This window comes from Arthroderma uncinatum (assembly GCF_011692745.1).
Source record: "Arthroderma uncinatum strain CBS 119779 chromosome Unknown scaffold5, whole genome shotgun sequence".
NCBI lineage: Eukaryota > Fungi > Ascomycota > Eurotiomycetes > Onygenales > Arthrodermataceae > Arthroderma > Arthroderma uncinatum.
Window position 1 is genome coordinate 785162 of NW_022983867.1, and position 17151 is coordinate 802312.

The 17151-nt window shown below is 47.9% G+C and overlaps 6 protein-coding genes across 6 annotated transcripts; 5 read left to right on the forward strand and 1 right to left on the reverse strand.

Annotated features, from left to right (window-relative positions):
• Positions 1-762: 762 nt before the first annotated feature.
• Positions 763-5022, forward strand: GIQ15_06632 (Pkinase-domain-containing protein; the record flags this gene model as incomplete). Its single annotated transcript, XM_033554049.1, has 8 exons — positions 763-2373; positions 2615-2855; positions 2906-2935; positions 2998-3065; positions 3131-3298; positions 3363-3964; positions 4017-4700; positions 4761-5022. 8 exons carry the CDS (start codon positions 763-765, stop codon positions 5020-5022), a joined length of 3666 nt encoding a protein of 1221 aa, XP_033403564.1.
• A 1254-nt stretch (positions 5023-6276) lies between these two features.
• GIQ15_06633 (uncharacterized protein) lies at positions 6277-7502 on the reverse strand (the record flags this gene model as incomplete). Its single annotated transcript, XM_033554050.1, has 3 exons — positions 6277-6318; positions 6377-7140; positions 7241-7502. 3 exons carry the CDS (start codon positions 7500-7502, stop codon positions 6277-6279), a joined length of 1068 nt encoding a protein of 355 aa, XP_033403565.1.
• A 964-nt stretch (positions 7503-8466) lies between these two features.
• GIQ15_06634 (uncharacterized protein) lies at positions 8467-9285 on the forward strand (the record flags this gene model as incomplete). Its single annotated transcript, XM_033554051.1, has 1 exon — positions 8467-9285. One exon carries the CDS (start codon positions 8467-8469, stop codon positions 9283-9285), a length of 819 nt encoding a protein of 272 aa, XP_033403566.1.
• A 1495-nt stretch (positions 9286-10780) lies between these two features.
• GIQ15_06635 (uncharacterized protein) lies at positions 10781-12499 on the forward strand (the record flags this gene model as incomplete). The annotated part of the gene is made up of 2 exons (XM_033554052.1): positions 10781-12240; positions 12304-12499. The coding sequence occupies 2 exons, from the start codon at positions 10781-10783 to the stop codon at positions 12497-12499; spliced, it is 1656 nt and encodes a 551-aa protein (XP_033403567.1).
• A 938-nt stretch (positions 12500-13437) lies between these two features.
• Positions 13438-14173, forward strand: GIQ15_06636 (mitochondrial import inner membrane translocase subunit tim22; the record flags this gene model as incomplete). The annotated part of the gene is made up of 3 exons (XM_033554053.1): positions 13438-13551; positions 13645-13740; positions 13841-14173. 3 exons carry the CDS (start codon positions 13438-13440, stop codon positions 14171-14173), a joined length of 543 nt encoding a protein of 180 aa, XP_033403568.1.
• A 1445-nt stretch (positions 14174-15618) lies between these two features.
• GIQ15_06637 (sulfite oxidase) lies at positions 15619-17033 on the forward strand (the record flags this gene model as incomplete). Its single annotated transcript, XM_033554054.1, has 5 exons — positions 15619-15627; positions 15685-15749; positions 15925-16078; positions 16130-16372; positions 16443-17033. The coding sequence occupies 5 exons, from the start codon at positions 15619-15621 to the stop codon at positions 17031-17033; spliced, it is 1062 nt and encodes a 353-aa protein (XP_033403569.1).
• Positions 17034-17151: the final 118 nt, after the last annotated feature.

Below are 17151 nucleotides of genomic sequence, written 5' to 3' on the forward strand. Positions count from 1 at the left end.
GTGTTATATTCTGGCCCGAATGCCATGGGGGGGTATAGTATCGGACCATGGGATACATAAATCAGCCTATACTTATGTATTCCCTAGTTTACGTATGCAATTCAGGTCCTCTCGCTCGATTGGACCCTGACTATTGTATGTCTTCTACGACCTTTGATATTACAAGTGACCGACCTACCCTAAAGTTACACCCGCGTGGAGGAGCCAATAGTTAAGGTACTGGGATCAAATATATTAACCTGCAACCTAACAATCATACCAAGACTTTGAACAGGTACTAAAGGGGATGCATATCTATATATATGCATGTATATGGCATGGCCCCTTTAATTATCACCTATCTTCAATTATTTATCTCTATATGTGCACCATCACGATGCTCATCGCGAGACCTACCATAGTCGCCCTTTTATGGGCTGCCGTCAACCCCGACGGCTCTCGCGCCACAAAGTCCTGAAGTAAAGATGATCCTCGCCAACCGGCGATCCTAATACCTATTATCCTGACCAACATGACTGTCCGCTACTGATAGTAAATATTATAAAGTTCTGATATTAATATACTAACTATTTACTGATAATGTTGTTCCAATTTGTTGTTCCGATCCGGCGTTCGGAACTGCTAAGGTTGACCTCGCCAATTATTTAGTTAGTTACAATCACGGGATTTTAATTCCGAGGTCGGCAATACAGAGCTCTTTGATGATACTCAACCTTTACAATCATCCATCGTGAACCTCGCAGATCACAAAAGATCCTGGCAATGTCGTGTGCAAGAGGGCTATCGTACGCACTCCGTCGTTCCGGGACGACGGGGCGCCGAAATAACGTCGCTCATTACCTCCCACGCACAGCTATCGCGCACTTCTCCTCCGCTCCAAGCCTCCGTCTCCCCGAAACCGCCAACGTACCAACCTCGAAACAGGCAAAGTTTACTACCGATGCGTATCCAAAATTGAAAAGAGACCCAAGCTTTTCGCAATTGACTGGAGAACATGTCCAATTCTTCAAGGATCTGCTTGGAGGAGGCTCTGCAGTGGTGGACGGAGTCACAGCAGATGCTACGGACGATATCGAGCCCTTCAACCGAGACTGGATGAAAAAATACCGCGGACACGCAAAATTGGTACTAAAGCCTAAGTCTACACAGGAAGTGAGCAAAATACTGCAATATTGCAATGCGCAGAAGCTCGCAGTGGTGCCTCAGGGTGGGAATACCGGGTTGGTGGGCGGATCGGTCCCGGTGTTTGACGAAATCGTCGTCAACCTTTCTCGGATGAATAATATTCGATCATTTGACGAGAACTCGGGGGTTCTGGCCGTTGATGCGGGTGTGATATTAGAAGTGGCAGATACATTCTTGGCCGAAAAGAACCATATCTTCCCTCTCGATCTAGGTGCAAAAGGTTCATGCCATATTGGCGGCAATGTTGCAACGAATGCTGGTGGGCTACGGCTACTCCGTTATGGAAGTTTACACGGTAATGTTCTTGGGATTGAGGCGGTACTACCTGACGGTACGATAATGGAGGATATGTCCCTACTGAGGAAGAATAACACGGGTTACGATTTAAAACAGCTATTTATCGGAGGTGAAGGGACGATAGGAATCATCACCGGAGTTTCGATTATATGTGCTCAACGACCAAAGGCAACAAATGTTGCATTCTTTGGACTGGAGAGCTTTGAACTTGCTCGCAAAGCGTTTTTGGAGGCAAAGGGGCAGTTATCAGAGATTCTGTCCGCTTTCGAATTGATGGATGGGGCAAGTCAAGATGCGGTTCGTCAAGTGACCGGCTTGAAACACCCACTTGAAGGGTCATATCCATTCTATTGCCTTGTTGAAACAAGTGGCTCAAATGGCGAACACGATAGCGAGAAGCTGGAAGCTTTTCTCGAGCATGTGATGGGTGAATCCATCGTTGCGGATGGCGTATTAGCCCAAGATGAATCACAAGCTCAAGCACTTTGGCGTTGGCGTGAAGGCGTGACTGAATCCCTCAGCCATCTAGGCGGCACATACAAGTACGACGTCTCGATACCACTAACAGAGCTATACCAGCTTGTTGAAGATACGCGAGAACGACTCACCAAGGCGGGCCTCATTGGAGATGATGACAGTTTCCCCGTTCATAAAGTTGTTGGTTACGGACATATGGGCGATTCGAACCTCCATCTGAACGTTGCGGTGCGCCAGTACAGCAAGGAAGTCGAAAAGGTGATCGAGCCTTGGGTATACGAGTGGATCTCGAAGCGCAATGGCAGTATCAGCGCAGAACACGGCTTAGGAATCGCAAAGAAGGAATATATCGGGTACAGCAGGAATGAGACAATGGTTAAACTGATGCAGCAACTAAAGAAGCTCTATGATCCGGTGAGTAGGAGCCCATTCTTCCTTGATCTGCCTTCCAACTAACGGTTTTGTTGTTTCAAAGAATGGGATCATGAACCCTTATAAGTATATTTGATCGCCAACCGTATCCATAGCTTTAGAGATATCACCTTCATATGTATGAGCATGACCACCACTATCTTATGTCAACCTCCAGTATAAAAGAAAGAAAAAAGCAATTCTCGGCTTGAACCCTGAGCTTCCTACAGGTCACGTGTTTCAGGGGTTCCGCGGTTGGCTTTCCGAGCTAGCGGATTTAGCTACGGCTGTTGCCATAGACGACGATGTTGACGACCTCGAATGCTGCAAAATTGGCATCTTCCATGCTCAAGTACAGGTCGAGCTGCAGCTTTTGAGGATCAGAGACGTCGCCGTCGACAACACATCACTTCCTCTCACAGGAGCCTCTCGAGGTCGCGATCAAGCGCCTTCGAGCTACGTCCTTCCTCCGACCTGGGATAGGGGTGAGAGCGTTCTCTTCACGCAGCAATGGCGGACGAAAGTGGGATGGCAGCGAAGTACCAGATGCTGGAGGAGCTTGGAAGTAAGTGTTTATCATTATGGGCCGTGTCGTGTACTGTGCTAATGACATTGATAACGCTGTAGGTGGAAGCTTTGGAACTGTTTATAAAGCCATTGACCGGGCTACGGGAGAGATTGTTGCTATCAAACATGTATGGTTTAGGCTTGGGATGATAGCTTTACGAGCTCATAACTAACTGGTGACTGTGCGCTCTAGATTGACCTCGAGTCCAGCGATGACGATATACAAGAAATCCAGCAGGAAATTACGGTGCTGTCGACTTGCGCCAGTCCGTATGTCACGCAATATAAGACAAGTTTCCTCCGCGGATATAAATTATGGATTGTGATGGAATATCTAGGAGGAGGATCTTGCTTGGACCTGGTTAGGACATTCTGACTCCCCCCCCCCGGCTTTGGTGATAACTTCGCGGTTCTAACTTATACAGCTCAAACCAGGGGTATTCAACGAGGCGCATATCGCTATTATCTGCCAGCAACTTCTACTTGGTTTAGACTACCTTCATCAAGAGGGCAAGATCCATCGTGATATCAAGGCTGCGAACGTCCTCCTTTCGCACACTGGAAAGGTGAAGCTGGCGGACTTTGGTGTTGCCGCCCAGCTCACAAACATCAAATCGCAACGAAACACCTTCGTCGGAACCCCATTTTGGATGGCGCCGGAAGTTATTCAGCAAGCAGGATATGATTTCAAAGCAGATATTTGGTCCCTTGGTATTACCGCAATGGAGATGATAAACGGCGAACCACCACATGCGAGCACACATCCGATGAAGGTGCTGTTCTTGATACCAAAGGCATCTGCCCCGCGGCTAGAAGGAGCAACTTACAGCTGGCAACTCAGAGATTTCATCGCGCAGTGCCTGGAGAAGGACCCCGATAAGCGTCCGACTGCAAAGGAATTGCTTAAGCACAAGTTTATCCGCGGTGCAGGAAAAACCGAGGCTCTCCAAGAGCTCATTCAACGCCGGCAAGAATGGGAGGCCACCAAAGGTCTTGCAGCTAACATCAAATACTATGCTGAACCAATGTATGACATGCTCCCTTCTCCTCGCCTTATTATGAAGACTAACTCATTTCAGGGATACACTCACAAATAAAAACGTTGACGATGATGCTTGGGTTTTCGATACGATAAAACCTGGCGCCGGAACACCATCGAAGAGCTTACATACGAAGAGGCAGCCATCAGTCTCCGTCCCTGAATACGTTGACGAGCCGTCTGAGCCGATGCGCAACTTGAACCTTGAAAACGAGACACCTAGTCCAAGGCCTGTTGCCAACTTGAACCTTGAAAACGAGACACCTAGTCCAAGGCCTGTTGCCAACTCAACTGTCCGCCGTACGCGGGGTACAGTGAGTAGATCATCATCTAAACGCTCGACACGACGACGATCTAGTGGCGTCAAACAGCCCTTGGGCCTAGACATGACTTTCGGGAATACGCCTTCGACTGTGAGGCAGTTTCGTCGGGTCTCCGACAAACAGAGCTCTATCAGTAGCACGGCCGGGTTTATTCCAGGGATGAGTGAGAACTCTGCACCTAAAACACTCTTCAGCGAACCCAACAGCAAAGAAGCGATCTTGGGTCGGAGAATGTATAACGTGGGTGTCGGCCTGACTTGCCAGGAGGTGTTGGCGAATACCTGCGACCAGGAGAAACGGGAGGCAATATCTAGGCTAGCAGAGGCATTTAGTGACCTTGAAATGATTGATCCTGAAGGATTATATCAGATAGTCAAATCCTCGTATGAAAAACTGCAGGCGTAAGTGATTCCCTACAATCGACATAGTCATAAACGTGATCCTAATCTAATCCATCACAGTGACCCCAAATTATCCACTGTTTTCCCAAAACCGACGCCGGAATCACCGCAGAAACCAAGGCTTGTCCTTGCTCAGAACAATCCCCATCTGAAAAGTCACAGACGGCGTCAATCTGTTCAGGTTCAATCGGATCAGGGTTGGCAATCTGGAAATAACGTTCCCGGCCAACACCCACCTGGCATGGAGCATACCAAACAACTTGCTGACGTACTATATACTCGCTGGACGGACGGCCTCCGAAACAGATGGCCTGCGGTATAATACCACATGTCGGGCTCTCTTTCGTTGTTTTCCACCTCAACCTACATCCAGTCTTCCCACCCTCAACTACTCCGTACGCTGAGTGTACATTATCAGAGATTTCGCGTTTATTGTTTGGGTCATGTTTCCTGTTGCATTCCTTGTGATATTTTTCGACTTGTTTCGAGTCATATATGGGTGGTTGTCTTTTTGGAGTCTCTTTTATTCCTTTACCATTCGTTGGTGGCATTCTGATTGCCCTTAAGAAATGAGCTACAACGCCTTCCTGCAGGAACTGGAACCTGACGCTCCTTTTAATACTCGGTCCATCTGCATTGGCGTTAGGCGGCTTGCGTTGATTTTTGCTCTCGGTCCCTTATTGGTTCCCGTTCGGAAGTTGCAAGGTTGCAATGGAAGCCCGGTTCCTCTTTTTTCTCCTTTTGACAGTCTTGATTCTTTCTTTGTCTATTATTGAGACTTTATGTCTCCGTGCTCCATCAAAATCTTGTACCATATTAGATGTTGAGTATATTCGCAAATTTGAAAGATTTTTTTATCTGTACAGCATTCGAAAGGTCTTCAAATATTTGATTATATCAATAGGCAGTCTTTGTAGTTGCAAAAGGAACAGGGATAGTCTTCTACTAGCCCTTTTTACCTTTCAAAGTATTTAATAGTTATAGCCGTAGATAGGGGAGAGAGGATAGGGAATAGAGATAATCATAAGGGGAATCTACGCGTAGCCTTAGTATATTTAGTATTGCCGGTAAATAATATGGTCATAGTTATAACCTTTAAACGGCTCGTATTTGGGTGAGATATATCGGCTATTTAATAGGTAGACAGGGTGTGGTTTAATTAATAGGTACTATTTTAATTAATATATCTTAATTAATACTACGGCGTCGCGCAATGCGCAGCGCTTCAATCCCTCTTTTCATAAATACCCTTTGGAATCAAAAGTTAAATTCGATATATGAGCAACTAATAGACGCAAAATACAAAGCCCGACACAGCCATTCTAAGAATACAAAAAAACAAAAGGACAGAAAATAAAAAGACAGAAAAAAAGACAAAAAAACAAAAACAAAAACAAAAACACACAATCTAACTATTATCATCATTTATGCCGCTATTACAGCCTGAAGTTTTCTTTTTGTCTTCGCGCTCTGTTGATTCCCATCACGGTTGATTAATTTTGTGTGCGTAAAAGACTGTATTGATACAAATGACGAAAACTAGGCTTTGGTATAAGTGGCTCTAGAGTGGTCGTCATCACTTATGCCCCACGGGAGTATTAGGTCGGGAGTTGATGACCTAGATATTTAAACGTTAGCAATGCCATTCTAATCGGATGCAGAGTGGAGGAACAAACATTTTCAACGAACACGCTATGCTTCTTCGCTTTCTTCTCGATCTTCTGCTTGATCTTCTGCCGCTCCTCAACAGATAATACCGTGGCTGGCATGTTGATATCAGCCATTAACATAGGGTTCAGAACAGCCTGAACTGGGCTTCCAAGCGAACGAGCCCCTCTAGTAATGACAGAACGAAGGGTGTCAGTCGAAGGGTGGGTCTTGGTCGTTCGGACCGCCTTCCAATCTTGCCTCATTGCCTCAGCCACGAATCCCATGGTGAGTGCAGCCCAGTGCTTAGCGTCTGCGGCGGACTTAACTCCTGGCGGACGACGAAATTCGACGGTCCCGCAAGGGTTAACCACATTGGAGAAGTTCCAGGACACCTGTCGTTTACTGCAATTCACGTGTGCAAGCAGTGTTGGTATGAATTTGCAATTGTCGATTTCATTAAATACCGGCGCCCATGTCGTCTGCGGAACCTTGTTGATATTTTTCTCGCAGTTTCGTATCATCCTCATATTGGGTTCGGCCCATGGGGTATCTTTGCGCTCGGCTGGCATAATCACTGCCAGGGCCCTTTCGTAGTAAAGAGCCGCTTTTAGAATGCTCTGCAGCTGGCTTAAAGTGTACGTACCATTGTGAGGCGAGACATGGACGTGCATAGCGCAACCACGCGTAAGCAGGAGGTCGTAGTTGTGCAACAATGCATTGAACATATTGTCAATCTCTTCGTCCCAATTTCCATCGCTATCAAGGACGCGAGAAACGATTTCGCATGGGACTAAATTCTATCAGTAACGGTCTTTACCAAATAATTCACAAGGCAATTCCAGCCACCTAACTTGGCTCAAATAGTTAGATACGGTGGGTCATAAACTTACAGTAGCCATGAGTTGCCTCAGTCTCATCAAGATCTTCATCAGCCACAGTCCATTTAAGGTAATTACCGGTCACATCGCATTGTGTTGGGATGTCTGGCTCTAGTATATCGGTAAGGGCCATTCGAAACGCCTTACGGTCCTGTTCCCTTGTGTTGCCTTTAGCAAGGCAGCCATGTGATTTCATCATGTTCTCTAAACCTGGGTGTTTCGGCCTGAGGTATAATTCCATTTCGATGCCAAATTCAAGCTTGGATGCAGACATTGTGTAAATGGATGTAGAGTTGTAAAAAACGTAATTCAGAGAATAATTCAAAGAGGGATTGTAAGAGTTGGTGTTCTTTAGTAGTAGCTTGCTGTGATGATAGAAAGAAGAGGATGGGAGTCGTTTCCTGAACGAAGCAATTCAGAGGCGTTATATACCTTCCGCGAGCTGCTCTAAGCGCGGACTTCCAGAAACCCCCTTGTAGGAGACTAGAAGGCAATGGGGGCCACGTCTCAAGGCAACCTCGTCCGACTCCAGCTATCAATAGCCTGGTTGCGGCCCCCATGGAACTTGCTGTTTCATGGCTCTTTATTTTTACGGTAGTAGTCTCAAGCCATTGGACAAAGTCATACTCTCTAGAACCCGTCTGCTCAGCCGCCGAGGTGGAGATTGTTAATAGCGGTTATGCACATGTATAACCCAGTAGTGAAAAGGAGTCATTAGATACCAATGAATGGATGGCGCGTACGCATACCTTATGCATTAGTGAAGCACTAGATACCAATGGATAGATGGCGCTTATAATACCACCAACTTCTCTGGTACTTGATGTGTTGGTGGAGACCGCATGAACTATGAAGTCGGAACTCTTGAGCCGTGAGTTTAAATATAGACGCTTAGGTTTGGCTAAGCGCCGCCAAGAGAAGGGATCACCTGACGGAACCCCACGGGTCTCCCTTTCAAGAACTAGGCACTCACGACGTACTCTGTACACAACACGACAGCTCTTGAACTCGGTTTACCAGCACAAATCCAACATTAGTGTACGGAATATCTGGTGATAATAAAGCCTGATTCATACAACCACTTTCATCTGGAATATCCCATCTTTCACACGCACTTCGCTGCAAACTCTCCTGTTTGACTTGCTCAACCCGACTCGCTGCCGTAAGTGGCGTCAAACTACCTCAATACCACATGTCCTCCTGCACTAACTGACGTCTATCAGAGCAAACGATCAAGTATGGTTAACCAGAGTGATATGGAGTATGGCTGGTTCGCTAAGGCCAGATATGAGGCAAGCAAGGCATCGGAGAAAGAAGCTAGACTTGCCAAGTGGGGAGAGGCATGGGAGGCCCTTCGCAGAGATCGCCGCAATGGGACTGTGAAGAAGCTGTGGACTCCAATTCTCATCACCAGCTCAGGGCCTTTTACGTCGCCGGAGAAGGTACAAGAGGTTCTCAAATTACCGTCAACCCCAAAAATGGGGTCGGCACCCACGGCATCTTTGTTTGAGGAAGAATCCATTGCAGCCGAAAGGGAAGATAGAGTGCAATATTGTGAGGTTGAGACTGACCATCGATATACAATAATGCGTCAATCTTATGGAGAAATGGTGATGATATGGTTTCACGGCGGCAGAAGGAATGCATGGCTTGCATATGGCTTGAAAACGGAGACAGAGTGCCAATGGGAGGCATTTCGTAAAGCTTCACGTACTGGAGAGTTGAAGGAGAAGCTATATCCCATTATTATCAACACTACGGGGCCCTTGACATCTCCACAAAAAATACAGGAGCTTATCGGTCTCTCATCTCCACCAGAGGTGAAAGATACAACCATGGGGAGAATTTCTGAATTGGAGCATGAGTCGCAGAAGGAGGAATACAAAGTCCAGTACTGCATGATTGATTTTGAACACCTGAGCCTAATAGAAGCGCAAACCGAGGGTGAGGATGTGGTGATCTGGATTGATGGACGGAGAAGATGTACATGGCTTGCGCATTCGATGAAGAAGAAGGACGAAGGTCAGGACATCAAATCTGAAAGCTCATGCACCTGAACTGTCAGAGAATTATCCTGACAGCTATTTCGTGTGGCCGGTTCTATCTATTTCATTTTCTCTTCATTTCTTGTTTCTTTTTCCCTCCATTTTCTGTTTTTTTCCCTTCGTTCAAATGATCACTATGTCAGCTGGTGTGGCCATCCCGGTGCATGTGCTAACTACGCTATTGCTACCCGGACTTGTATGGCCTCGAAAGGATTTTCGGACAGTGATATGCAGCGGTAGATACGATACGAATATAGCTTGCTCGTTTTGAGAGTTTCTATTTGTTGTCTCTATGTAATACACCAGCCCTTTTGCTATCACGTACGATATGTGATCAAGAATGGTGAAGTTGGCAGTCAAAGGTACATCTCTCTATTCACAGTAGACTGGATGGAAGGTTTTGATATCAAGAATTGCCGGTTTGGTATTTGAGCTCTGGATATAGAAATAAAATGCATTGTAGTAAACCTCAATTCTGTGGTCGAATGAGGTTCAAATTTTGCGGAGGTATCCTTTTATAAGCAAGACAAGGAGGTAAGAGATAACGGAGATGAGAAGGTGGGTGTTTGAAAATCCAATGTAAAACTAATCATCAATCACGGTTCTCATCTCTCCGGTAAAAACCAGACTAAGATCTCCCTGCAGTTGGAGTTACAGCGGCGGCCGGATACTCGAGAATGTCACTACGAGGTGTATCTTTATAGCTAATATCTAGGGCGGCTAGGTTGACGGGAAGATGATTAAAAGCAGAGGTGTTAGAGTATTGAGGAGATCAGTATGAAGCAGGATAGATACGCCTATTATGTTTGGTGGTCACAAGAAGTTGGCTCTCTCATGCATTGTGCCTGAGGCGGCGTTATCTAACCAATGTCATGAATGTACATATCATGAAGGAGATGATGTAAAAGGCGCTGTATCACCGTATTTCAGGGTTGTTGTTCAGGGTTGTTGTTCAGGGTTGTTGTCGACGGAGGACGGTGATTGATACTCCCCTGAATTGCAAGCCCAGAGGACGACGATCTTAAAAGATAGCTTTGCCCATCTGTTGAGATGAATATCACTGCCGAGGGGCTGTCATTCTGGAGGCCTTGACATGAGGTCCGCTTTTACGTCTCCATTGAGCAGCCGGGCTTTTCTGAATAAAATATCCTGCTATCATATACATAGTATCTCAGGGGACGAGGTGACGTGGATGGTCCAAAGGGGAGTACGACGCAGCAAGTACCCCCACGCGCAAGTTTGGTGTGAAGGTACCTTTTCACGTGACTATCCTTGTACTCGGCGGCCCCAAGCTGCAGACCACCACGAAGCAATCTCCCCCTGAGCGCTTGTCGAGCTCCACCGGTAAACAAAATGTCTTGTTTTCGACGCACATAACAACCAGACGGCATCAAGGGCGATGGCTCTCGCTGCTGGCCTCCATCCTGACCTCGATACTCCGTACCTTCGCTGAGATCCTCTGAACGCCCGTCTACCCACTCCGCCATCCAACGGTTATTGCGGAACCATGGAGGAGCCACCAGGCCCAGAACTTTCACCGGCCTCGCAACCATGTTTCGACAGCCAGAGGCAACGGCAGCGAGCATCGCTTCCTCCACGGCCGAATGGCGCTGCTAGGCATACAAAGAGGCTCACTCTCAATTTTCCTATCAACATTCCACCGGAGTTGGTAAACGGACCGCGCTCGGGCAACGACTCGCCAGCATCTAAACATACACCTCTGGATTCGCCATCACCGACCATGCCGACACCTCATCGAGCCTCGCCATCAATCGCTATGTTGAATGAGCCTCCGGATGAGGGCTATGGGTTCCTCACGGCCCTCGCTGCCCAGGAACGGAAGGTGTTGGAGCTCAAGGAAGAACTACAGAGGGCAGAACTGGAGCTTACGACTTTGAAGAAACAGTGGGAGCAAAACGAAAAGGGCAGAAAGATAACCCAGGTTGTCCATCGTGCGGAGGCGATGAAGCCGCTGAGACAAGCTGCAATGGAAGGAAACCAGGCCGAGGAAACAGGAACTATTCAGTCCCCCGCTGAGAGCGACGCATCATTGACATCCGGTCAGAACAGGCTTAGTCGTGATTTTGAGAGACGGCACGGCTCGAGGCATTCTGTGTCACACCTGGCAGGCACAAATCCACCATCCAAGGCGAGGACCGTTTTTCAGAGCTCTCGCCATACACGTACCCTCTCGCTCCTCGCCTCGGCCAGGGATGATTTCAGTCCTACATTCCCGCAACCGAACGATACAAGGAGCGCACGACCGTCTGGTTACCCTAGATCTGCAACTCTTCCCTCCGTTGACCGAGAGCCAAACGGCGGCAAACAAAATATCCTCATCCCCGCAAGACAGAAATCTCTACAGGACAAAGGCTTATGGCGAAGGTCTCTTCCACCCATACCCCAGGATGCAACTACTGAAGCCCTCGTACGGACAGGAAAGCAGATGGCCACAGATTTCAAGGACGGGCTGTGGACGTTCCTCGAAGATATTCGTCAGGCAACGGTGGGAGACGAAGGTATCAACGCGACCCAATCACGGACCTCCCAAATATATCAACGCCCGGACCAATTCATAAATAGGTCAGGAGCAGGCGGGGCAGGTTCCCGAAACCACTCGGCAACACCTTCGAGGAGCGGGCGATCAACATCTTCGAGGCCAGCCACTGCTGCCAGGCAAAATAAACATGGCACTGCTTCGGATACCGATTTTTGGGAAGAGTTTGGTGTCGCTGCTCCAAACAAGGCACAGTCAAGCAAACCTGCAAACCGGAATCAAAAGAAGTCAAGCACCAATGGCCTTGGCCTCCAACAAAGTTTATTGGATGTAGATGATAACTGGGACATATGGGATAGCCCTCAACCGCAGCCAAAGTCTCACACACCGTCCTCAAGCAGTTCTACATTCCCATCTAAAAGGGACCATTCACCATCGACAAATGCTAGCAGCCCACGAACGAGTGCAAGGTCAGCATATATACAGCGTCCTCCCCCCATCCTGTTATCCACTCGCAACTAACGCCTAAATAGCGTGGCGGATTATAGGGACATGGACGTGGAGACTGTTAGCAGTCCCGAACATCCAGATGGCATACCATGGCCAGTCCTGACCAAATCCACACCTTCGAAATTGACTCGCACTGCTTCAACTTTGATGGCTGAGTGGGAGCGAAGTTTATCCCCGGCCAGATCAGACAACGCAAACAAAGGACCAAAAGACGACTAGACTTTACAATCACACTGTACTTCAATTTCCTATCTCAAAACTGCATGAGATACCCACGACACGACGACCACGGTTGAATCATTATATCCACACAAACACACACACACACACACACATATATATATACATATATGAGGAATCTACAGGCTATTCATTGACAGGAGAAACCTGCCATGACTTTGGAGATTTATAAACGAATTTACGGACTTGATACGTCGGCGTTTGCTTTCATTATATTTTTAACCAGCGTTCTTTGGGAGATTTACCTCTGATTTATCATTCTTATGAGCCGAGCCGGCTCTAAGAGGCGCTTTCTATTCCATTGTATATTTATTCGTTGTCCCCTTTTGACCCCCCATTTACTGATCCTAGGAGTATCTTGTGTTTATTGTTATTAACGATATTTTTTGACCGTCCTCATTGCTATCCATATTCGATATTCCCAGGTAGTGTAACAGTCCATACAAGAAACATCATTAATACTGAAATATTATTGGTCCATTATGGTATTCCATGTATTAATGTGAACAACGCTGAGTCAGCTGTATTATATACAACGCTTATCCTATTTAAGTAATAATATTGCTTAGTAATCATGTTACAATCACGGGACGCAAATAAAGGGGGTATTGCCAAGGATTAGTCATAAATATACTCCGAAAGGATCTTCCGCTCCGGAAACATTTTTCGAGTCTGAATACGAAATCGAGCTGGAGATATCAAAAGAAGAGGCATTCGATGCTATCCAAGACCTTCGACCGGCGTTCTGAGCTCCGGGCTGTTGTTTGATTTATTGCTTTTAATATTCCCTTACGTCGTTTCCATTTCTCTTCTTTATAGCCGCTCCTTTTTCGTGCGCGACCCGATCACCACTTGCTAGAACTAGGCTGTTGATAAACTTGACACACTTCGAGAAAACCCTGGCCGTCCGATAAACGATGAATTTTCCAGGATCCAGCGGCTCCGCGAGGGTTGCCCCCGGAATGACATCCGCGGGACTCCCTCCGACAACCAGTGGGCTGAATGAGCAGGAGCAGGCTATGGTTAGAATGGTGAGTTATACCAAACATGTTTTTTTTTTTTTTTTTGACATATTTGGGCACGGGTTGAGAGAAGATGTACTGATGAATCCTTTCGTTTGGCAGATGACCGGTGCCATGGAGTCGTGTCCGGTGAAGACGGTGATGGCAGGAGGAATGGGCTTTGCGCTAGGAGGTGCATTCGGCTTGTTCATGAGCAGTGTATGTCTGAATAATCCCGTCTAACTTATCCATGCGTGCCGTTACAGCCCTGGAGTATGTTGGCCCAATCGCTTACCTTTCTACTACTTCCTCTGGATAGATGTCATACGATACACCCCTCACACCTCAAGGCCGAGAAATCTCCGCCCTACCGGTCCGCGAACAACTTCGACGAGGATTCAAGGATATGGGAGCTCGATCATACAGCAGCGCAAAGAATTTCGCTGTTGTCGGTGCTCTTTTTAGCGGTACCGAATGCTGCATTGAAGGCTTACGGGCCAAAAACGACCTCGCCAACGGTGTGGCTGCTGGCTGTATTACTGGTGGGATACTCGGTGCCAAAGCAGGCCCGCAGGCGGCGCTTCTAGGATGTGCCGGCTTTGCAGCTTTCAGTGCGGCCATCGATGCATACATGAGACAACCTTCCGACTAAGCCGACTTTTATTAAGAACCGTTTAGACGACTTCTCCCCCCCGGAAACTGCCGGCCGAGTCTCTCTCCCTTTCAGAGCCTACCCTTTCCACTCGAATATTTGGTGATAATTGTACGATTTACAGGAGGCGGGTGCGGGTGCTATTTGGCGGACTATTACTATACTACCGGCGTATACTTGGCGTTGCTCGGATGGGTGTCCTGGATAGAATATGGTTGGCTATGACTCTTGGCGTACATGTGGAATTCGGCCGGCGTGTCGACCTTACTCGTGCTCGGTGCTCTGGACTGCCCAAGACACATGTTCTTATCAAGCCCGCTTGGTCTCCGCAGGGCGTCCAGTTCATCGGCGCTGGCAGGGCGATCAGCGGCGGCCGTGGCTAGCTGGTCTCCGGTTTATCCTAGGGGAGACGAGCCGGCTGCCCTCCCTCAGCAGGGACGAGACTCATATACAGACGCTCCGTAGAGGAGTCTAGATATTGTAATATAGGGGCTGTACGCATTTGATGCCAAGAATAATGATATATTAATCTGAAAATACCGGACAACTTCCTTGCACCTTCGGCCAGCAAACACAACTCGCAGCCAGACCGGCCAGCGACGATACACAAGCAGCGAGCGATCTGAGAATTGCGCCGACCAAAGCGCAAAAACAGAGCTGTCCTATCGGCCGGCAAGCATATTTTTCAAGGCGCTTGGCGATGTGGCCGTAAATTTACGTCACACTAGCCGGTTTGAACATCGAGCTGGTGGCGCATCGCTGACTTGAGCAGACACAGATCCCCGGCCCAAGGAACGCTGTGTACGCAGTCGTCACTGAAGAGAAATGTGTTTTACCACGAAGAGCCTGCTCGCGCTCGCATCCGCATCCTCCGCGCTTTCCGCTCGTCCTTGTCTGTACCGCCAACAAAGCGCCAACAAAGCTGCAAGATAGCTTCAAGATAGCTCGCCTCAGGACAATCCCTGACAATAACCTTCTTCTCTCCCTTTTCTCCCGGTCAGGAGAATTGTTATCCACCGTACCGCCGATAGTCCATGCGTGCATAGCTTAGCAGCAAGCCACCGACGCGCCGCCTGCACCAGCAGCTCCAGTCCAGAGCCGAAAACAGGCCGTCGCCATCAAGCAGTCATGATATGAAGCCCGTGTGGAGTTGGACTATCCCTTGGCTGGTCTATCTGCCCTTAGAGAGCTGTCTTTGTTACACGGCTTGATCATCTGGCAGCGCACAAGAAGGTAAAAAAAGCCATTATATAAATGGATAGCTGTGCCCCCGAGACGGCGGGAACAGGAAAAACCGCAGGCAATCACGGACGTTTCTCTGACTAACCATCATGTTGCACCCAGATTTGATAGAGGCCTTTAGGGCCTTATTCAGTCAGATCAAGGAATTCCTCTTCAATGAGCCCCTTGGCCGCTTGCTGAGGCGCATCAGAGAATATCTCACAATGAGCAATGTATGGTCTCGCCACCTTGCCATCGTCGCTGTGCTACTGACTGACTCGTTGGCGTAGACAAAGTCCCAGATACTGACCGAGATCCTGAACCGCGAACCACCCATCAAGGAGCTTGTATCTAGGTATGTTATATTTTGTTTTATGTACATCATGTCAGCGTACCGCCGGATGTTCTTCCAGAATACGATGTGCAACCCCTGCAACTGCTGCCGCTCGTATTCCCTTCCCGCAACAGGGTGTGTGATTGGTGTCTTTAATTCTCCGCACATAACTAACTTCTATCCACAACCTATATAGTTTTATAACAACAAAGGGAGCATACAATCGAAATCACAGCGTCATCCCCCAGATAAATGGTGCAAGGCATTTTATCACTATCGACGGCGAGGTCGATGCTCCATTTGCCATCTCCGTATCACAACTCAGAAACGAATTCCCTCAACATGAAGTCGTATGTGCCTTACAGTGCGCTGGAAACAGGCGGCATACAATGCGCACAAAGCTAAAGGAGGTTCACGGCGTCGACTGGGCCGACGGAGCCATGATGAATTGCAAGTGGAAGGGCCCGCGCCTGAGAGACATTTTGACGAGAGCCCAACTCAAGGATAAAAACCCGGAAGAAAGCATGTTAAACGTTGCTTTTGCCTGTTTTCAAGCACCGTGCCAGGACGACGATTATTATGGTGTGAGCATCGAACTATGGAGAGCTATGCAGATGGATCAAGAAGTTATCTTGGCACTTGAGGTAAGAATATGTTCATTCTTCTCTCTCCCCCTCCCCACCTTAAGTGTGCATGAGGGCTAATTGTTGGCAGATGAACGATAAACCTCTACTACCAGAGTATGGCTTCCCGGTTCGGGTAGTTGTACCTGGAGTTGCTGGCGCACGCTGGGTGAAATGGCTCGATCGAATTACCGTTCAGGCCGAGGAGTCGCCCAATTTTTACCAACAACACGATTACAGAGTCCTCCCCGTAGAGGCAAGTACATGGGAAATCGCAGAAAAGTACTGGAGCACCGTACCGTCAATCCAGGCTATGCCAGTGAACTCCGTCGTCGCTGTCCCAGATGATGGAGACACCGTTAAGCTATCTTCGGACGGCTGCTTGGAAGTTAAGGGCTACGCCGTCCCTGCAGGCAGCCAAGGACCAGTTGTCCGCGTTGAAGTCTCAACGGATGGCGGGAAAACCTGGGTCGATGCCGAGATCCAAGATAATAAACCACAGTCCAAGTGGAGCTGGACTCTCTGGAAGGTTCAAGTCAAAGCCGAACGGGGCGAGGATATGACTATATATTCTCGTGCCACCGACGGAGGCGGAAACACTCAACCGGAATTCTCTCAGTGGAATATTCGTGGAGTGGTTTACAACGGCTACGGGGCATCTTGGAACGTTAATATTGTTTAAAATTGGGTGGTCTAAATTCGTCTTTCAGCTTGTTTAGCGAACAAGCACGGTTGTTATGAGCGATTCCAAGGGGCAAAAAAAAGGAGTTTTCTTTTGTTTTTAGTATCTTATAATTATG